Source organism: Bombus vosnesenskii, unplaced genomic scaffold (assembly GCF_011952255.1).
Source record: "Bombus vosnesenskii isolate JDL3184/JDL3185 unplaced genomic scaffold, Bvos_JDL3184-5_v1.1 scf7180000013264, whole genome shotgun sequence".
Lineage (NCBI taxonomy): Eukaryota > Metazoa > Arthropoda > Insecta > Hymenoptera > Apidae > Bombus > Bombus vosnesenskii.
In genome coordinates, this window is record NW_022882924.1 from 213,781 (window position 1) to 237,342 (window position 23,562).

The window sequence follows — 23,562 nt, forward strand, 5'->3', positions numbered from 1 at the left end:
ACGTTTGAAATTTATTTCCAGAGCGAAATACAGAAATTACGTCCAGAAACACGATTACTTAAAAGTACAACGAACGTGTGTACGTAGCACGCGGGAAAGGGACGAGAGAACGAAGAAAGGGTTCCCTCTCTTTTCTTTGTCTCGACCTCCTCTTTTTGATTCCTCGGGAACCTTTTTGATCTCGCGGTTAATGCGAATTACTCGGCACATTTTCGACAAAGCGTTTAATTTCTTCTCGCTCGCGCGGCTGCTTCCATCGCAAGAGCGACGAATAAACAAAAAGTCTCGCCTAGATTTTTCGACTCATGAATATCACATTGCCAGGAATGGCCTTTGCACTCTTCAAACAGCTTCCACTCCATTTTCTAAACTGAATTATTTAAGTCCTCCCACTGTTTCTCCTATCTGCTTCTTTCTCTCTCTCTCTCTCTCTCTCTCTCTCTCTTTCTCTCTCTCTCCTCGTTTGCGCTCTTCTTCATCGTTCAGTTCGTTCTCGCTAATGTTTTTCACATTATCATTTTAAACACGACCGTATCGTTGCGACGCGTCAAATCTTCTGGACGTACCAACTTTTGTCCCTGGACTGTAAACTTCGCATCCGAGCTGTTTTTAATGATTCTGTTTGTTTGCTGTTCGGTGACGGCGATGGCGTTTCGTTGAATTTTTCTTCGTAATATGTACAATATTGGGGAAAAATAATTCGATGACTTATATATTTGTAAATGACGGATCTATAATTTTAGAAAATGTCTCTATATCGTGTCGCGTAAATTAATCGCGCATTTCTCGTTAAATGTACCCTTCTGTTTCTAATCTTTGTCGAAATCTAATAATTTACTTTCGCTTATAATTCGAACAGTTCGAGTATATATATATATATATATATATATATATATATATATATATATATCGATACGATAGAAAAGGTCTCGTACTCTCCATAATTTTCTAATCGTAAATTATCAATTAGAGCTTTACTATAGATTCCTGATATTCAAAGTGTCTGATTTCGTGTACAAAGTGTTTCGTACGCGTACGATGGTCCCGGGCAACGGTCATCTCGATTATTTTCAATGATAAAGCAATCTGAAGCGAAATTTGCGAAAGCAAAGTTGCAACGTGGGACAAGTAGTGACGGGGCGTTATGGTCAGACCCCTGCGGTACTGAATTAGCCATTCATGGGAATTCGACGAATACGTCGATTCGTCGATAAGAACGGTTACTGACAGGCCGTTCCCAAGGCAAAGACTACCGTCTGAATATCGATCACTCGGCCATCCGCAAACGATATCTTCGACAACCTTCGTAGCATCTTTCCAAGGATGCACGATCCGCGACAGAAATTGTCTTTCGTGATTATTCGGACGCGTTCCTTCGGCGGTTTTATATTAATGTCTCGAATAACTGGCTGAGTAACGAGCATGTATACGTAGTTACAGTTAATCGAAACTCTTTTCGTATAAATTCTTCGTTTTTCCAATCAGAAATAAATAATCAGGTATAAAATTAGTCTCGGCATCGATGTGCACTTTATGTATCTCTGTTTCAAGCTATTTGGGCTAGCCGGCAGGATTGCTTGTAACTCAAACGAATACGCTAACTACGGATAAATTTCATTTTGATTCGATTTGTTTACGAGATAACGCGTGTAAGTGGACTAGCATGGAACAATTGTTAATCCAAGTTCGACGAAAGCAATCAGTTTCTCGTAATTTCGTCTGTTACGTATCGTGCAATAAGCGTTTTATACCGCGGTTCTAAGTTTTCAATTTTCATTGTTACCTTGGCGATACCGAGCTACTTTATTTTGCATATTTTTCTTCGATGGCAACTATTGTTACGGAAGTACAACTGACAGGAAAACATAACCTATGTGGTAAATTCCATCGGTAAAGATCCGGCTAAATCCAGCCGCTAGTTTAATCTGCCGCAATTACGGAACGCTGTTGAACCTGTAATCCTATCTGATACGAGGTAAATAGAGATCCTTCGAATTTCAGACCATCCTGCTGCAATCTGCGCAAAAGTACCGCCGCAACGTTGATCTTTTTAATCTAATTAATTTAATAACGTCTTTAATCCCGCATCAGAAGCATTATAGGGGCGGATTAACTATCACGAGCGTTATATAAATTTCTATTTTAACGCGTATTTACGCCTATGTTATTAATTGTATAACATTGATTTTATTAATAAAATGATTCTTTGTATGTAACAATTTTGTCGCAGATTTTGATCGTTCGATCGTCCTTTTCGAACGACAAACGAGAAGAGTGATCATTTTTGACGTTTCGATGGAAAAAGTCGAAAAGGTCGGAACGGTCGAGAAGGTGGAAAAACGAGACGAGAAGTAACGCGAATAACGTGTAATTTCGTATTTTATTCTATTCCGCTGTATTGGGTCCTGCTCCAATCCCGCGTCGAACAGAATCTCGACCATGCAGATTTCACGGCATCTAACGACCACTGTACAATTACAGGCCGGTGCTGTTTCTATCTATGATGAATTTATCGTAATCGGCGATTCTAGGCGTATTCGATTCCCAGAAAACGTTTCTGCTCCCGAAAGTTTAAGTAATCCAACGACGCGAACAGATCACGATACTAAATAGATGTAGCTTGAACGCAGCCGACTGTTCTTCGACTTGCTTTTCGCCTTGGCGTTGAAGAGATACGCGCGTTTGCCGTTGCAAAGATCGTTTATCGATTAATTACGTGCGAGGGCTCTCCAGAGACGATGACGAAATGTATTTATCGAACATTGTCCGCTACAAGAATATCGTGAACGATATCTGAGATTAAACAGGTCGAAACCTACAGAATAGGAGAAAAATTGTCGCGATGTTGTTACTGGGGAGACAATTTTTTATTAGAACGTTGGCTGCGCTACGGATGGGCTCGCACCGAACCAACAACCGTCCTGAACCTTAGATAATTGCGAAAGACTGACAGAAAATTAATATGTCTAGAACGCAATTATGAAATTACAAAGAAATGATAATGTTAAATAGTTGGAAAAAGAATTTGCGTTAATCGGAAGTGCACCGCGTATAGATCAAACGTCGCTTCTTCGTTCTCTCTCACATTCGTCGCTTATATTCAACGATATTTTGCACAAATTGGAATCAACGTGGTTTTATGATCTCTCGAATAGCACGGATGCAACTACACAAAGTCCTGCTAACCGTACGAAACGCGTTTCTATTCCTCGATTCAGGAAAATTCAATCTACCAAAGAAAATGTAGCTGCAATTTCGCTAGCGCTGACTGTATGTCGCACGGAATCGTATGGGAAAGCTAGCTACGTACATTTGAAATGTATTTCGAAAGAAACTTTCTCGGTTACTTTGAAACAAAGTAGAGTTGGTAGCATCGGTTCGCGAAAAGACTCGTTCGCTCGACCACCGCCACACCACCACCGAGCTAGTTGCGAATTTTTCCCGCGTCTCGTCGTGCGCGATTGCATCGCGAGGAAACGCGAAATTGCAGCGGTGGTGCAGAACCGGCGTCCTAAAGAAATTTAATTAGCATTGGACGTGCATTCGGTAAGTTTACGACGCACGAGTGTTCCGACCGTATCGCGCTACCGACTAACGGATGCAACTTGGCGGGCATTATCTGTGAACACATCGCGTCTGGCCGACGCATCGCGACGCGGCTAATTCGACGCGCGAAACTCCGCGAAATTGAATTTTCGTTCTTGATCGAACGAAACTGCTTCGACGAATACGGGAAGAACGTTGCGGATTTTTCTCGCTCTTTAAAATGGACGATGCGGCAAGAATTTTCGTATGGTTGCTGATAGAGATGTTAGAAAAAAAAAAAAAAAAAAAGAAGATGATTTAATCTCACCTTGGCAACTCCGTAACCTTTGGCACGTAACCTGAAGAGGCAAGGTACTACAACGGCCGGCGAAACAGCAGCTACTACGCTTCCAAGCAAGAAACCCCATATCCAGGGCAAATTAAGAAGATATTTCGTTAGTACAGCTACGACGAGTGCTTCGACCACCCATGGAATTAGACCGAGCTTCGGCACCGTAACTTTCAACCTCTTCAGGGCGTTTGGATCCAAGTCCAAACCGGCTCTCGTAAGGATAATAACTAGAGCGACCTTTCTGTAACAGAAAACACGAGGATTAGCGACCGATTTTTACCGTGAAATACGACGAATTCTTTTCCAAAGGAGTCTCGACGATGTCCTTAAGTTTTCGAAAAAGTCTTTCGTTTAATCAGCACGTTAGCCCTTACGACGTTACCTACTGGTTTATTAATTTACTAATTAAATTCAACCGGACCTTCGATCTCGTCTAAAATAAAGCAAGCTGACCTGAAACTTAGTCTCGTTCTCGCTCGTACGGTTTCTTATTAACAAACTTAACGAATAATACTTCTAAACGTTCGAGATAATCGGGGCCACTCGTCGTTAACGTTATCTAAATTCGGAGCGGTAACTTTAAGCGAAAGAATGTGGCGAAACTTTCGAGAAAACTCGACCGACGATGCGAGTTAAACGGGTTTCGCGCTTTAAAGTCGCGTATCCTCGACTTATTTAACCTCTCAACTACTTTCTAATCGTTTGTTCGCGAACCAATCAAGTTAGAGGAGCTGTTGCGCTTTTCAGCCAGGTCACTCGTGTTTCAGCTTCGAGAACGTATCCCTCGTGAATCCGTCTCGAGGCAGAGGGACAGCTTATCGTTGGAGTTTGCGTCTCCGTTTGCACAGCGCGTCGAAAATTCCGTTCCTCTTTCGCCGAAGAAACTCGTAATAGGATAAGTTTTGGACGGTCCGACTCCGCAAACTCGCATCTTTAACGTCGGTGGCATCTTTAACTATCCGCGAGACTCGACTTCGCGTCGAGTACGTTCTCCGGCTTTTCGAAATTCGAACAGCCTTGCGTTCCCTGGGCCTCGTGCATTTTCATTTACATAGCGACGAGAATTCGGTTTCCCATTTCGTTGAGAATTCGTAAGGCTTTGATAGTTTTAACGTGGTTATATTCTCTTTTCGATAGAGTTACAATTATCCTTCGTAACGGACTCTTTCTAGGTGCGTTTGTATCACAAAGTAGGGCGTTCAACGGCGTTAGTTCGACAAAAGAAGCTACAGATTAAGTTTTATCGTGACGCGTACGTAAACGTTTGACATTTGATAGTCGTGTAACGCGAAATGTTCGATCGTCTACTGATCGTACGTTATCGCTAAAAGAAGTAGTTTTCAAATTTGAATAGATTTTTCGTATTAATTCGAATTTTAATTCGTCAACCATGGATTCGCAAGCGTGTCGAACGCCCGATAATAGTTGAAACTTTGATTTCAGCATCGTATGCCGTTAAGAGGTGATGTTTTTCACGATTATTTTACTGGGAATACCGAGCCCCGCTGAAAAACGTCCATTGCCGGTCTTCAGCCACGCGGTTATCTAAATAGTTGAAAATTCCGACTGAAACACGCGCGGCACAATTCTATTCTTCTTGTTGTGCCAGGTCCGGCCAAGATGCCACACAATGCAACTTGATTCGAACTACCGATCCTTAGTCTGTAGCCATGTTTCACGTAAACGACGATTACAATTAACCCTCTATAGCATCGTGTGACTTTGAAATTACGTACCCGAGTACCACCGTCGTATGAAAATTTCATTTTATTTATATCCTCGTTGCGATCTGATCTTATTTCTTAGTATATAATTGTATTAGTACGCTCTTCGTATTATTAATTCTTTGATCTGAAATTACCGAAAAAGTTGTTATCCGAATTATAATCTTTTTCCTTCGTAAGCGCATAAAATTCAACTTGTAGAATATCGACTCGACTATCTAAATAACGATGGACGTTAATTTTTCCAAAAGTTGCACGTGCTCTTGGTAATTGCGAAAAAGTAAAGAGGCTCGTTGTTTCCACGGATAACCGACTTTATACGGTTAGAATTCGAGCGAATTACTAAATACGATCGATAAAAAAACGTGTTAAATTTGACGCCATAGCGAACTAAAATGAATTTCGTTTCGATGTCGATTAAAGGGAAGGTATAAGCAGGTAAAAAATATAGGAATTTTCATAATCAGAGCTCGTCGTAAATAGAGTTTAAATCAAAATTACTATCGCGTAAATAATTTCACAAAACTGTTACGTTCCTCGAACGTTTCCTACGATTAGCTTTTTCGAGATACGTTTAAATCATTCGGGGATTCGTGCGAAATCTTTCACGAGTTGGCAAAAGGTTAATCTTTTAAGCGACGTATGTATCGATATCGAGAAGAGGTATGTACCTATTTTAGTTTGTAGAAATAAGAATCAAGATATTGGAAGGAAAAAGAAAACGTAATTAAATTAATTGGATTCGATTAAATACTCGTCGTATTTCTTTCTGTCGTTTCTTCTAAAGTACGATCAAAGTTTAATATGGAGCGTAGGATTCGCAGTTGGAAAATTTCATTCTTCGGTACGGATTAGATGTTACCGGGCGTCGGAGAGAAGCTGCGAAAGAAAAATTTCCATCGCCTAAAGGAAAAGTTTCTGAGAAAATGTATACTTTGCTATACTATTTATATTTTTTATTATCACCGGCGCAATTAATCGAAAAGATCGGCTCGACGAAAGCTTAATGAAAACTTTACCCTCTCTCTTGCTCTTTACTGCCTTGCCTCTTCTCCACCTGTCCCTTTCTCTCTGAGGAAAAGAAGATAACCGCGGTATATAAGAGGAAGAAGAGTCGTTGCCAGAGTACAATAGCACGTGGACAAAACGTTGCTTGGCAGCAACTATTATTTGGCGGGCATTCGTTGGCCAGTTCGTTGTTCCGCGGCCAAAATGTGTCGCGCGAAGAACACTTGACCTACATCTATGCCGGGCTACCGGTGAACCAGCGAAACGTGCTCTAATTTGAATTAATGGTTCGCTGTAATGCGCAGAAAACAACAACACCCACCGCCAGCCAAGCTTTACGCCCCAGTAGATCCAATCGTTCGTTGTTCGGTCGTGGTTGGCCCCGACCTCCTTTTTCCGGGACTAGACTTACAAATCTGTTCTCCGTGTGTTTCACCGATCATCTTCCTCTCGCTACTCGTCGCATCGGTCCCAGCGCGTTATCGTCTTATCGAATTCCAACCATCGGCTACATTTTGCCGAGAATTTCATCAACCCTACGGAACGTACGGTGCACCTAAGAGGCCCGCGTGTCCTATATGTTTTGCTTTGACCGTTTGCGCGTGCAACGTGCGCGTGAAAAGACAGACGAGCGTTGTAGCTCGGCGTACGCGTTATCCTATTTCGATTATTATCTCGATTAATTGGTTAGTTACTCCGCGTTTAAACGGAAAAGTTACGTCGAAAAGTATTTTTTTAGACTAAAGCAACGATCTCGAAACGTACGATTCCGACGACCATTTCGAACGAATAGTAATCGATAATGGAATAATCGAAGTCACAACGGCGGCCGCAATGGACTCTAAATTCGCTTTGGACAAGGTGTACGGAGAGCGTGGCAGGCGTTATCGATCGAACCAAGTACGGGTCGCGTACCCTGCATGCATTCGTACGAATTGGCCTTAACGTCTCTAACCCAGAAACGCCAGGATTCCTGGCATGCCGGCGCGACCCTCGATAATCTCGATCCGAGCGATCGATGCCACCCACGTTTCCCGCGTCTGCGATCTGTTCATCCACAAGCTCGCGGACTTGGACCCTGGTCGTGCCACTTAATCGACGATTACGACGAGTCGATTACACGTGCAAACCGCGTGCGTCCGCAATCGCAGCCACTCTTTACTTTTATATCTATTTTCCTCTGCAGGTTATTAATTCGCCTTTGTTAGATGATCGAATGGTATTCCGTTTCGAAGGCCCGACATTTCCTTTCCAAGTCGCGTACGGAGAATCACTTGCTCCGGCTTTTTACAGATGATCAATGTTAAAACTGGTCGAGTTGAAGTGGCAATAAAAATATGGGGCATTCTCTAAACGTTAATATTTTAATCGATTTAAAGGTTTGACTTAAAGAGGAAACGCTCGCTACGTGGTACGTGCAACCAGTCAGCGTGTGTCTGTAATGCGCGTATACACGCGTGTCAGCGACGAAGCCATCTACTATTACGTAACGTTGCAAGCTTATTACCGTTTGTACAATGGCCGCGAACATCGTTCATCCGCTGCCTTCAGTAAACTATGACGGTCCAAGTTTTCGCGAATCGCGATTAATCGACGAGAGAGACGAGATTTCGTTATTTGTCAGTCATTTGACGTAAGAAATTAAACGAGAACAAAAAATGAATCTCGCACGTTTTATAATTTTCGTGTTTGCAAATTTTCCAATGGTCGTACATGGACGAAGACGGATTTCTGCATTTTCAGGCTCTAAAACTTTCGAACGTTCAAACGCGATAATACACCTCTATTCTATAAAGCTAGAAAATGACAAGTTTGTGTTCGATCTTGGTGCGCACGTAATTCAAAAATTTTTCCAACTGACATCGCAGCCAAGTGTATAAGTTTCCCTGTATAATTCACGCTACGTTTTCTATACCGAACCTGTGAATGATAATACCATATACGTACGATTCGCGTGGTCGAACGCGGAAAAATACGAGAAATCTACGAGTGTCATAGACAATGGTATACGACGATTTTTTTGGATCTCCTAGTATAATAATCACTTCGATAACATAATCTTCCAGATTACCAACTTCTGTAACCTTTGTTCGTACGCAGCCGATCTAATAAAAAAGGAAGGCATCGCCACTTTTCGCTTTATCGCCAATATACAAGCGATACTTTTACAAACCGAGTTGCAACAATAACATAACGATAAGATACATTTTTTTACGGTAAAATACGAATAGATGCTTAACGCGAAAATTTCTTTCCTCGAAGATGACTTTAAAGGGAAAGAAAATCTCGAAAACTATAGAATATACGTGGAATAAAATTACACAGCCATATGTTTTACGCAATGTAAGCCTACGAGGAAACTTTCAATCTCAAAGTCGAACGTCGCTTTTGTGTCACGATTTTAGCAGTGACAAACCTCGCACGCTCTATCGATAGTTACCGATTTACGGCCCCTCTGGACGACCGCAGACTCGCGGAATCGACCATCGTGGAAGAGCCAAGAAGTCCGTTTAACGAGCATCTTCGACGCGTCATTAGGTCTCGGAGGATGAAAAGAATACTCTCGCTACGAACGTGCGAACGAGATCGGCGATTCTTCCGTTCACAGAAACTTGCCAGAATTTCTGTATTCTCCGTATTATATTGTATTTTTACCGTTATTTGAGCGAATTTTAAAACGCAAGAGATCAAGTCGGGTCTTGACGCGATGTCTCCCGTCACAGGAACCCTGGGAACCTGTAAACTGTAAAAAAAAGGTCGCGATGACGTATAAGCGAACGCAGCAACGGCACCGGCGAATCCAGCGTTCCGATTTATCGACTAGCGCGACGCGTCCACGACAATTCGAAATGCCTACCGGTCTGACACGAATTGCTGAAAATATTTAAGCGTTACCAGATCTACGCACACCCATACATGTATATATATATATATATATATAGCGTTGTTGAATCTCTTTTAATCGTTCTGTACGAGCTTCGGTCATCGGTGTGGTGGCTGAAAAATTAAACACAAACTGAATTATATCGTATCGGAAACGAACGAGTAAATGCGGGTACGTTCGAGGGAGAACGCAGGTTTGTATTCGAAAAATCGAGCTTCGCTGTTCGACAGTTCGGCACTCTCGATTCCACGAGATTCTCGACAATCCCTTACTAAAAAAAAAAAAAAAAAGAAAAAAAAAAGAAAAAATAAATAAAAAAGAACCGATAGCTCGAATCACGTCAACTACCCTCCAACCTGGACGTAAACATGCCAGGACAACTAGAATACCTTTGCAAACAACCATCCGAGGGAAAGAGTTGGCTCTCCGTGAATCAACGTTTCCGACAACGGAAACTTCGTACACGATGTTTTATTCCACCGTTTCGATTTATTTCCTTCCCTTTTTTTTTTTACATCAACCGACTCTCCATGCGTGTTGTACCGCGTGTTTCGGAGCACCCTTTATTAATATTTCCCCGAGAGGCTATCTGAAAACATCGTTCCACCGCAACACTCCATCGCACAGGTGAGATTTCTCTCTCTCTCTTTCTCTCTTCCCGTCGCGCGTATAGTAAACGAATCTCGATAAAATAACCGATCACTGATCGACGAAGCCTGCCGATTACCTACCACCCACTACCACCAACGTATCTTCGTCTATTCGTTTACGAGAGGAGAGAGGACTCGTAAAAGAGGAACACGGCGAGACCATCCATGAATACCGAATCCATGAAGCGTAATACACGATGGAGCACAGCCACGAGTTGTTCGATCGCGCATATACGTTTAACGAAATTAACGCTTGCGTTTGTTCAAATTCGTCTACTTTAATGCGCATTCGTTTATTTTCATCGCATCGATCGGATCCTAACGTTTAACGATTAGGTCAGTTTATACGAGTTGTTTATATCTTTTAATATAGATGGGTGGCTCTCTAGCGTCGAGAAAAGAGGGAAAGACGAAGAAGATTGGAAATGGTTCGCTCGAGATAGAAAATGCGGCTTGTGAAACGAGCGACCAGCTAATGAGCTGCTGCGGTATCGGTTAGGCCGTGCAATTTCGAGGTCGGCCATTCCCCGACAGATTTACATCACGGCAACATTTGCGTAGACGTAATAGCTTGGGTCGGACGCGGTGCGGATACCTCGATGCAATATCGAAGCGCAACGCGATTCGGCTTCTGTATTGCTCCACGTTGCGAATCGAACCGCGAACGATTGTCTTTCGGCTTCTCTTGGGACTGCTAGATTCACGTTGAACGTCGTGATATACGAGTTTCAATTGCGACAGTTGCATGGTAATTTAACAGTGGAACGTAGAAGATCGTACAGTCTGTACGAGATAGTCGTTTTTGGCTGTTTTGCTTTAGACAACGCGTTTAGAAACGCACGTAGATGGCGAATTAGTTACGCGCAGGAAAGCGTACGTAAAGAACTAAAGTTTCACCGTTTTCTGTATTCAACGTAACAACATTGCCTTCTGTATCGCAATGGCTTTGAAAGTATCGCGAAATTAGTAAACAAATTAGTAAACAAACAACGGCTTAAAAGTATTGCACAATGTTAGAATATCTAGTGGCAATTGTCGTTATCTTTCGCTTAAACTTTTTCCTCGTTTATACGCGTATCTTGTAACATTGTTGAAAACACGACGATTAAAATAATCTTCGACTATGCGTTTGTACGACTGAATGTTTCTTCCTTTCTTCGTATTTCTTCGTCCCTCTATTTTCAACGACCTTTACGCGTGATTTCGATTACGCTTGGCAATACGAACGCACCATCGAGACGAAACAGAAGATTTTACTAAAAACTTTTCTAATTCTCCAGCGTCGATGTCTAACGAAATGTCGTTGTAAATCGTTGTAAAAGTCGTTTCGGATCTTCGAAAGAATTACGTTTATTATACAGGGCGTGGTTGGTAACTGGTGGTACAAGCGGAAAGGGGGTTAAACATTTTTTTTTTATTTCTTTTTCTTTTTTTTAAATTTTTCCATCGAGACAACGATCTACAGTGAGATCCGTTATAACGTACCGCACGCGTATCGAGCGAAAATTTAAAGTCGATTTTCTCGAAAACAAAGCCTCGAACGAATAATTTTTATTCTATATTTTCGACTTCTTTTTTCGCGTAGAATCAGCCCCTTTCCGCTTGTACCACCAGTTACCAACCACCCTGTATACAACGATAGTTGTGAAATGTCGGATATTCACGAAACGTGAACCAAAGCGTTTGTCGTCTAATTCGACTGGAAGAAGGGGGAAGTTGCCGCTCGGTTTCCACGCGATCGGATGTTTTCGTCGATTTCATCACGGTCGATCGACCTTACAGCACGTCGAATACACCTTAGAAGCTCCGAAGCTGTCTTGCCGTGCTTGGACGAAACAAACCCGAGACGCGCGCCGTTACGTACGTAATATCATAAATATGTAAAAGTTGCTTCTACCAGTGCCTTCTTCTAAGATATCTTTCAGCCGATAACATACATGTGTGACTTTAACGTAAATTTGTCATATTATACCAAATAATGTTCAAGAGTAACACCGAGACGATACGTATTCTTACGATACGTGTATTTTCGTCGTTCTTTCGAGGACTACTCGAAGTTCTACGAGTATGTAGTATCGGGCGTAAATCTAACGTCGCGTGACCAACGCAGAAAAACGCACTACCTTTTAACGTTCTTGGACAAACACAGAGACAACGATCTTTTTCCACTTTGTCCATTCGTCTATCTGTCCTGTCCTGTACGTACGTATAGGTTTTTCTAGCTTTTGCCCCGGGCCATGTAGCTTAAACGTTGTTAATTAAAAGAACTCGTAGACGGCGAGTAACTAGACGCTTGATATAACAGAGTAGATGTAATAACGGAAGACTGGCGAATATCGGAAGAGAAATTTTTGTAAGAAGAATAAACGCACGATTATGAAGCGGATTAACGAAAGAACGAGACAGAGTTCTCGATAGCCAATTTTCTACGTATGGCGTACGACTTGTACGGCATTTGGTAAGGATAGTGTTGTATCCTTTTCTACGAGAATATCAAACTATAGCCAATGGCTTTTTCATCGGAAGCTTCAAGAATATAAAATTTCCACTCGAATGCTAAAAAGATTTGCACTTGTGCGCACTGAGAGTAACAACGTTGAACGAATTACGCGAATTCTCATCCTGGGACCATCGACGTAATATGTACATTAACGTGGCCAATGTTCTCCCTTAAACTCGTTGTTAAACCCTCCCTACCCGTGCTTGCCGCTGTTGTTGTTACAAACGTGGCTCGAAGCTTTTGAAAAGAAATGGTTTCGAGGAGCGACTTGTGACGAAGCCGACGAAGCCGACGAAGCCGACCAAGCCGACCAAGCCGACCAAGCCGACCAAGCCGACCAAGCCGACCAAGAGATAAAGAGACCCTCGAGTGTACGTGTATCGCTCGTAAGTGCGTATACACGCTACATGCTACGTATGGATAAAGTAGCTGAATTTTAAAATGGATTAATACGCGCCAGTTAAACGGGGACAAGTGTTTCGCGGCACGTTGAACCAACTAATACGTGCAAAGTGTCCGCCCTGGTTCGGTAGATAGACACCAACTTTTGATACGAAAATTGCGACAATGTTCTAGTGGCTGCTCGACCCTGTTACTTATATCATCGACTCGACAACCGGATCTCCGCGAGGAAATATCCTAAGATCAGAGTGCGCGATAATTAGGTAATTACGCGCTTCTATAGCGATGACCTTTGAACAAAATTTTGGTCGTCCTACGTATACAAGTAGCATTCGTTGCTACGTGTGTATACAAAGTTATCGGTATTCTTCGTACGGCTTTTAAACAACGATTCGATCGATTGGTAAAGTCATAGGTGAATTTGAGAATGGGAATTTTAAAGGAAACATTAATATATGTACGTATACTTTGAGATTACTTAATTGAAACATTGCACAGTAATGCATTGGTAGAATAAGAAATGGAAGTATACAGAACAAAAGTTTACGATTACCTAGAACTTATTATTTTCGTAGAGAACCGAAGAACTAACAAGCGTAATAAAAAGATTATCTGTTGCTAATCCCTAATGATAAAAGAACAGGTACACCGATACATATGCAGGTGTATTAGACGCTTTTATTTCGATAAAGGAACTGTTGTAGACATTTTTCTAGTTTCTTGCTTCTTATCTTAGATACACGCGATTAAGGGTTCGGCTGACGTCAACGTAAAAATAATTTTATACAACGTAATAAGCGTCGTCGTAAGTCTAGCGCAAGTCAGAAGTGTAAACAAGTAAAATTTCGATATCTCGATCGATGCTAACTGTCGTTTTATTTCAGTTTATATGGCGATAGCTCGATCGGTCGCGCAAATTTGAAAATAGACGCACACTGTACATATTCGGAATACGCGTGATCGCGTCGAGTTATCGCGATATTGTCATTTTCCGAAATATGTTATTCAGCCATCTTTCCGGAGTACTTGCTTCGATAGCGAGTCGTTTGTTCGTATTTTGAGGAATTCGCTCGATGGAAGAATATCGTCGTCGCGTTTCTTTCTTTGTTGTTGCTTCTCGATCTACGTATCGCACAGTTGTAATTGCATAAAATGTACGAGCAAGAAGGATGATGTTCGTAATTTATGCTGATTAATAATCGGTTGAAAGTTGTTCAAAATATGGATTTCTACGACACATTTCTACGAACGGTAGCCAGTCGTTGTACAGTTTCGCTCGGATCGAACAGGAGCAAATAATCGACGACAGGTTCTCTCACGTGTGAGAATAAGTCGAAAACGTGGAATAAAATTTGTCGAAAAGAAAATTTATCACACGCGTATACTAGGTCGTTATTGTTCGAAAGTTGGAACGTTGGAATTGGTCGAGGAAGAGACATCTTCGTGTGGACGACGATGTTGTCAACGAATCGGTGAAAACGAATTCGTTTCCTTCCAGTTTGGAGGCAAAGGTACGACGACTAGGGAAAATCGAAGCATTTGGGCTTCCTCTTTTACCATAATAAACCCTCCGACCGGATGTTTACGCCGGGTAGAGGATGATAGGTAACGCGGGTAAAGCTGACCAAACACGTAAGCGATTCACCGGGCACGCTCGCTTAGATAGACCAAGCCGCGTTCTATACCTGTGCAATGTGCAAACATCCATCGGCCGATCTGGCAAAGCGGTCGGAACCACGGTCGAACGCTTATCGACTCGAGCGATCGACTTTGTTGCGACGACTCTGAAAGTATGCGTATAGAGTTGGATTCTTCGATGAGAACGCGAAAGCCTCTGTGTCGCGAACTAATCAACTGGATCGCTTTGTCGATGTTTCGTTTCGGCAGCGCGGAATTTCAAAGGATGTATCGCGAATAATCGACGTTGTAACGATTCTGTCGCGTTATGCACGAACGATGAGTATTTCAATGGGTCTCGATCTATAGGCGTATATCTCGATCGTAAGTTTTGTCTTCCATATAGAGTTTCAGACGAACTTTTCAGGTGAACGAAATTTTGGATAACGCAACTTGTACCGTATTTGTACGATCGCAATGTAACGAACAAATCGCCAACAGGCGGCGAGCTGAAACTTAGATTTCCTTGATTCTTCTAAATAAAGCGTCTACGTTCTATGCATCGATCGTCTAGTGATCTTTCTTCTAGAAATTTTTCCATAGAAATTACGCGCGTATCGATCACCTTTTACGCGTGAAATTAAGTTTCCGTGCTTTACGAAAATAAAAATTAATATTTATCGAATCGATACGAAACGGATAGATTGGTGGTTTTTTTTTCTTGTTAAACAACTGTATATACTCGTCGAATTTGACAGATCCATCCAAATCAATCCTAGCGTCGTTGTCGACTCGAAGTTGAACGCTTGTCGATGTTTAGACGTCTACCGACGATTAAACGTCAAATACAGGCCGATGTTTGCACCAATTTGCAAGACACGCGGTTAAACGTTCGAACACGGAACACAGAGCGAAAGACTATATCGAAGTAATCCGTTTACGCATCTGATTAGAAAAATTATCATATTGTCGCGTATATCGTTTCCCTAATCTTTATGATAAACGGGTACATTTGTAACGTAAGAACTTTGCGTAAAAGTTAATGCGAAGACTTTGCCGCGATATGTAATAAATAAATGAATGAATAAATAAATAGAAGATTGCTAGTACATGATCTATTAAGCGATATAATTCCAAGAGAGGATTCTACGAAACAGCACTGTACAATTTTCTAGAATAAATTCCAGGAAACTCGTGCTAATAATAATACGAAGCTAATCTTTCGTTTAAACTCGTGTAACCTATCCGTAATTTATCGTATTTGCAAAAAAAATGTAGTCCAAAATGCATGTAGTCGATTTGAAGGCATTTACCTTTTATTCGGTATTGCTATCGGTGTTCCCTTTCGATATTAGTCGAACACGAGAAACAAACATCGTCCGTAACTTCGTTATACATATAAATAATTGTACGTTTTTCAGAACATTGGCGGAACAATTGCGAATTAATTTCTCTGATTTCGATTATTCTTCGTAAATTATTCTTAACGATTTTATTAATCGGCTATCTTCCTGGATACGTTAAAAGTTATTCGAGCGGCGAAAGATGCTACTTTAAGAATAAAAAGTGAGAGAAAGAAACGACGCGACGGGAGCAATCGCGTTAAAAAATTGAAGATCAATTTTACAACTATCGAAGGAAAAAGAAGGGAAAGAAATATCGTAAATCACGAGGCTACAAGCTGCGCGACACGGTGTAAATGTTTCAGTGACACGTGGCTGGTCGGTGGAGGAATAAAATCGCGAGAAGCCAAACCGGAAGCCGTAGGTTGACGGCTCTATGTCTTCGTCGGCCGCGACATCTTGTCGTCGCAGACCACGTTCCTGTAAAAAGTCCACGAGATAGAAGGAAGCGGATGGGTGTCTCCCGGGTGCGCTCCCGAAGGAATTTTATAGACTGCTGCCGGATGTCGCGTTCTATCCGCTCTGCTACCTACCAGTAACCCCTATGCGTCACGGATCTCGCAAACTCCTTACGCGAGAACGAATTCTGACCAACGGTCGCCGAATTACGGTTACGCCGAATTACCAAATACGATTAATATCGGTTTTCAAATTTACACGTATTTCAAAAATATGAAAAATATTTTTTCATCCAAGAAATTAATTTCGAGCAACGATTTATCAACGATTCAGATATTTAATAGAAAGCGCTAGAACAGAAATTTTCAAGTGCTTCTATACTTTCTTGTCTTTCGATTCAAATATTTGAATATAATTCTAATTTTACGATTAATTAATCCGTATACCACGATCGCATATTCTACCAATGTGCTTATTCCTGTATTTCCTATTTTCTATTCCCTGTTCCCTTATTCCACGCGAACCGATAAAATATTAATAATCGGGTCGCTAGAGATGTCTTGTGCTCGAAGCAACGCGAACGAAAGCAGGTCGTGAGATGTGCAAATCGTCAGGAAAGGGTCGTTCGATCATCGAATATCTCGGCTGTAACGCTGCGTAGGAAACAATCGGTCTACGATAATGGTTCGTCCAAGAACGTGGAAAAACTAATCGTAGCTATCAATACGCACACGCGTACATAGTATTCGCGATAGTATCCGTTGCATGTTATATCCAAAACGTACAATTTTCTATCTCGAAGTAGGAGAATTTCATGCAAGATGGTTCGCTCGAAGGACGAGTCAATGTATTATTTGCTCGTAACCTGTTCGCGAAAAGATGTATCGCTTAAAAAAAGTGACGTTTTATCGTCTCAAAGCAATCTGACGGCGATATTTTAAATTCACGTCCTATCTTTCCGGGGTGTTTCGTACGGAAATTCCCGGTGGGTCTCCAGCGTCCTGACAGTTTTCCGAGGATCTGCACGACACGGCTTCCCTTTCGAGCCAACCTGTGTCTTCCATGTACCATACAGAGAAATACATCGAAACTCTCGGTTTTTAGAAAATTTCGATTAAAATTGCGAATCGTGGAGCGCCGCGCTATTTCGATAAACTTTAAAATCAATAAACGTACTTTGCATTAGATCGTCGATAAAATATACGGAGAGATATCGTTTTCTAGTCGAGAATGCCAACTCTCGAGAGGCTTCGAAAAGTCCGATCGCATTCTTCGTTCCGATCGTTTTCATCGTATTTTGTAAATCTATCGTTTCTAACTTTCACATTTTCCTGTCACACATATTTTTCGTATCAACGAAATTGCAGAATGTCGTGAGGTTTGTGCGCTTAACGCGAATTCAAAATTGTACATACAGAGGTATGTACTTTATTGTCGCTCTAATGGAAATTGTTACGACGAATTTGACGTACAGACAGAGAAAGTGACGCTTGAAAGTCGTGTTTCGTCTTAAAAACGTAGGATAAAAGTCCTGTTGTAAATAGAACTTGGCCGCCACATCGAAGATGCAGTAATTTTCTGTACGGCGATGCAAACGAGTCTATGCCTATGCCTTTGTTAAATATCTTTTCTAATTCGCGCTCGCGAATTCTTCGATACTCGCGTAGGGCGTTAAGAGTGGAAAGACTTACGCGATTGGAACGGAAGAAAAAGGGAAAGTACGACGGCGCGGTGCGACGCGACGCCCGGCGAGAATTTCCTCGTAACTCCTGGCAAGAGGACGCGACGCCATGTCGTTCGCTGAGATTGCAGCTCGTGAAAACGTCTCGGTCTGCGCTGTTTGCCTTGTCCATGCCTTGGATAATGTGTTCCGGTCTGGCCTGTTATTAATTTCGGTATGAATCATATCACGTGCTTGGCTTATACGTTTGCTTTGTTTCACTTTGTCGTTACGACGTTTCACTGTATGGCGGGACTTTTGTTTTCGATCAAACTACCGAGAATGCGACCAGCCGTGATTTATGACCGGATATAAATCTAAGACCGCTAGATCGCTAATTACATCGCTAAATGACAAAAAGCTGGATTAGAATAACATCGAAGGCGATATCGCTTTCTTTTATTATGCGGCGATTATGCAACGTCTTGATAGTTTAATTCAAAGTAAGAAGAATATCGTCGTTTCTCTTCGCGTTATCTCGTTCTTTAGATAAGAGATTATTTAACCTGTACACTCTTTTATTACGTATTCCAAACTCGATAAGAAATTATTAAGAATACAAAGTTGTAACTTTCTTTACGAGAAAATGTAGAACGTCGAAAGCAAATCGGAAGAAATTGCTACCGATACACTGAAAAGTGTGTATTTTTTTTTTTTAGGAAACGTAGCGTCAAAGCAAACGACCGTTATAAAACTACATATTATATTGTCACTCGTGGCACAGGCGTAGCCTGACCGTTATCGTAAATGTCCACCGTAAACGGTGAGAACAAGGTCTGCCGATTATTTATAGTCTGCAGTATATTTTATTTCTCGCTTTTAACAATCGTTCGCATATTAGGTATCTCTTACTCGTGTGGCGAGCTTCTAAGCTTGTAAATAACGAAAGGAAGAAGAAAGGAGAACGACTGTTTCTTAAAAGTAAGAAAAAAATGATTGCTTCCATTAAGGTGAACATCGTTACCGCGACGAAAAGAATGAAAACGCGTAGCTAATGTTAGCGAAACGAAGGCCCGTAACTTTACTATGATCGTAAACGCGTAAGAATTTTGTCTTTTTATTTATCCTTTTATAGCTTCTTTTAGACCTACTTTACTTGAAATTTATATTCGCTCGTCGAGCTGTTACATCTCCTATCTTTCATTCAGTTACGTTTTTCCTACCTTCCGGCTGAAATTTATCGAGATCGCAAGCGATTATTTTCTATTCTTCGACTATCGTACGTCCGCTTGAAATATATGTACTCGCCAATATTAAATCGGACGAATATCGTTGGAAAATATTTCTCAATAACCACTCGAGAAAAATGTATACGTAACCACGGTATTTTCGTATTCTTCGAAATTAAACGAACGAACGAATCAGACGACAAGCGTGAACTGGACGAAAGTCAGGCGCGGCGGACACATCGCTGTCTTTCGAAGAAGAAAAGAAGAAGATCGTTTACCGCTTAACACGCTCTATTACATCGTTACATCTGTTATACGTGTATGTTACACGTCGAAGCTTAAAAATACCCTGGATCGTTCGAATTTCCATCGTTGATCATTCCGTTGCAGCGATATTACTGGACAACAGGGGCGATTTCGATTTTTCCACTCTCGTGGACCACGCCCACCGCTGTTATCAGCACTCGCGGATTCTTGTTGCGTTCTGAAATGGTGGTAAGTTTGGGGAAAGGGGCTTGAGAATCACGGCTCGAATATCGATGCGAATATCATCGCGATGCAATCGGATATACGCAGCTAGGTTGCGGTATGTACGTACACAGAAACGCGTAATGCAACGCGTTTCCATATCCAAGCTCTGCCACACGGTGATACAGCAGTGAGGAAGCGATGTACGAATATCACCCATGCGTCAAACATATCCTCGCCGCCCCCGTTTTTGACGGTTAATATTTTACGAATTGTAAAACCTAGAACAGCCTCGTCGTATACGTATTATTGAAAACGTCCGTCATTTGCGCTCTTTTGTCTCTTTCCGCGCGTACTTTGCTCTAAAAATGTATATTTCGTTGCTTGAAATTGTTTTATCGCCAAATGACACATTCGCGAGGAGAATTTGTCGATCGAACCCAATCGCGGTTTAGCTTTTCTTAATCTTTTTCGTCGAACGTCCAATAGCTCGCTATAAACGAGCATTCGTCGAACATACGCTAGGTTTTTCTACGGAAGGCCGATTAGCGCACAAACTCGTCTATTAAGGTCCACGTGCAGCCGATTGCTAAAGTTACAACCGGTTTCACTTACGACGCGTAACATCTGCTATTTACATTTAAATTACATATTTTTTCTTCTTTCCTGCTTGATCGTATATCGTCGCTCGTTAAAAAATGTTTCTACATCTATTACTTCTTTGTTTTCTCCCGTTTTTGCCGTGGCCACGATATTTCCATTAAAATCCTGATCTCCTACTGTCGCTAGACATTGTTAGACAATGACTTTCTGCCGCTGAATTTGTCAATCACATGTTCTACGATATCTCGATTATGTCGCGGTATATGTGTGGCATTAGACAGAGTACAGCTGTACACACGTACATACACGCGTACAAATATAATTCAATATGCGTAAACGATGATTTATGATTTATGATTATGAATATGAAATTAGATAGAAAGATAGAGAGATCGTGTTTTGCGACGTACCGTGTTTTAGAAAATTCAGTTGATCAAATGTGTACGAACGATATCGGCAACTTGGACGAATAATTATATCGAGGTATTTGTAAAAATAAGTTGTTCGTAGTCTGGTTAGGCTGCGCCCGGATCGCTGTTGGCGATCAGTGCGGATACTTTAGCGAGTAGCGAACGCTATTCGTTCGAGAGGCGGCATACGAAAGGGTTGGCCAGCGTACGAGCAATAAGTTTCTAACCGTTTAGAAGCTGTTTGCGAGTTGTTGGAGAACCGCGGTGTGGACACGACGCTGTTCCGCCGTTTCTGCTGGTGAGCAGCTCGCGAATAGTTCTAGTCGGTCTGGACAAAGCGTTACGTATCTTGCAATTAGTTAAAATGTGCGTTCAATGTGACGATGCGAAACGTTCATGGTTTTGTTATTACGTGAGACGAATAGCGCGAATGATAAGCACCGACTAACGCCGACTCAGGCGTACGTATCCTATGGCGTACGAAAAATAGCGAAAGTTTCTTTTCTCTTTTATTCGTCTCACAGACCTTTCGCTCGTGAGAAAAATGTTAAAAAGTAATGCTCGTAAACGTTCCGCATATACGGCGTAAACGATGAAAATTCGAACAACAACGAACGCGTCTTAGCGTTGATTCGGAATATCGTTGTACATATTTCTTTCATCGATGAAACGGGCAACGACGTAGCGTGCTACTCGTTTCGTGCGAATTTCGCAACATTCGGTTCACGTAATACGTATCGTAGAACGCGTGTGTGCGTGTCAGACAAGATATCCTACGTTATTAGACGTGCCTTTAATGACGCCACGCTTCCACGCGCTGTTATTATGTCGTCGGACCGAGCTAGCCGACATTCTGGTCAGTGATGTATCGTTGTGAAACCGGAATGGGGGATACGTAGTTGACGCGAATTATCGTCGCGTTGCACGTTCGGTGGAAAATTTTTCACCGTAGTGGATAATCGAGGTATTTGTAGAACCATTTGTATTACACCGTTAACCGTGTAATAATCGCTCGAGTTCAAGGAATGGATGTTCTTGGAGTCGGATCTCTTTCGAGGATAATTCCGCGGCATATTCGATCGATAGCGAAACATTGCCGCGCACGGCGGCATAAAACCAACAAGCATAGGAGATGACGGAAGAAATTTTTGGATAGATGCAGATATTCGTAAATCTTGACGGATCTTTAACGCTTCCAATGGATGCGTGAAACAGTTGGACGGTATTTTCCCTTTAGTTTCCCGCTGCTCGATGCTTTTAGTAGAAACAACAAGGACAAACATTTCAAGGATACTTTTGCCAAGCCAAAGTAAGAGAAAAATGAAAAATATATCAATTGCGTCGGAGATTTCGTTTATTGGTCGTTGATATTTCAAAACGAATCGGAATATTTCCGATTATCGGCGAGATTTTCCCTGTGCAAACAAATATACTTGCAACTTAAGCGATGTAGGACACGGTAATTGTCAGACTTAAAGAAGCATGTCCGGCAGTTTAGCTCGTACAAATTGTAGACAAAAAGACTATGACATTCGCTTTCATAAATGGTGCGGAACTTTGTATATACGCGTATACACGCGAGTACTCGCGCATACTCGCGTATACCTGCCTGTGATATACTCGTTACATAGGACCGAGGCCAGTGGGTACTTTACGCGATTTAAGAAACTGTTTCATCTAGCGATTCTATTCGCGTATTCAACGCTAGCGAACATGAACGTGCACGATCGACGATAAAGGATATAAAGTGGATTCGAACGATAGCCTCGCGTTCAGCCTAATTTTCTTTAAACATCCATGACTCGAAAACTAAAGTATACGTAGAACAGTATATGTTCGTAAGACGTTATTTTCGTTTGTAGACATTTATCGACACGCGTTCCGATCGAATCGGCCCGTGCGAGTACCTGATCCCCGATTCTGGTTACTCTATGTCGTTCCGTGTAATAGCTGGACAGCTATTAACAAACAGCTGGATTAAAAGCGATTTCAATTGGGAATACACCTTGAATCCTCCGTGAACTCCTTCGGAGACCGTGATTACTATGCCGCGCGTGACATTGTCGCGTATGACCGCAACCAATCGCCATTGGTTGGCCTCGACATTAAAAAGGGGCCACCTTATGATCGCGATGAGTCGATGGTTGCTTCGTCGAGTCTCCTGTCTTTCCGCTCTCTATGCGACACACGCGCGAGTGAAAATAACGATCGATCGCGCAATCGTCAAAGAAAATATCGTAATCGGATCGTTCATGGAACAAAGTTAAAGCGGAGTACAGAAGTTACGTCGATCTATCGAGGACAGGATATATCATCGCGAAATCTTAGGAGTTCGACTTACCTGTCTATCTTTTTACGAGAGTTTGTTCAATTTTGTTACGCGCCCCAAAACTTTCGTATAAACATCACGACGAAAGGAAATTACAAACTTGACTATCCACTTGCATGTTTATAGCTGTTAAAGCACTTTAGTGACTAATTTATTAGTTACAGTAGCGAGAGTATAAGGAGACGCAAATATCGTCGATTATTTAAGTGAAATTGTTTTTTATTTACACAGAGCGCCCGATTTCAAAGCATAAATGCGAATTACTGGTAAACTATCTGCTGTATGAAAAAAAAAATAAAATAAAAAAAGGTTCAGAGAGGAATCGAATAATTATTTAACTGGAATCGTATAGCTTTTTGTACAGTAACCGATTCGTCATAACGTTCTCTATAAAAAATT

General features: G+C 41.7%; 1 protein-coding gene across 2 annotated transcripts in view; it reads right to left on the bottom strand.

The window, feature by feature from the left end:
• The window catches only part of LOC117241024 (sodium/hydrogen exchanger 9B2), a 90,261-nt gene that overhangs the window by 30,167 nt on the left and 36,532 nt on the right, over positions 1–23,562 (bottom strand). For both annotated transcript variants that reach the window (XM_033507024.1, XM_033507018.1), the window contains exon 3: positions 3,854–4,118. In XM_033507024.1, coding sequence (XP_033362915.1) covers positions 3,854–4,118 — 265 coding nt within the window. The remainder of the gene's footprint in view (positions 1–3,853; positions 4,119–23,562) is intronic.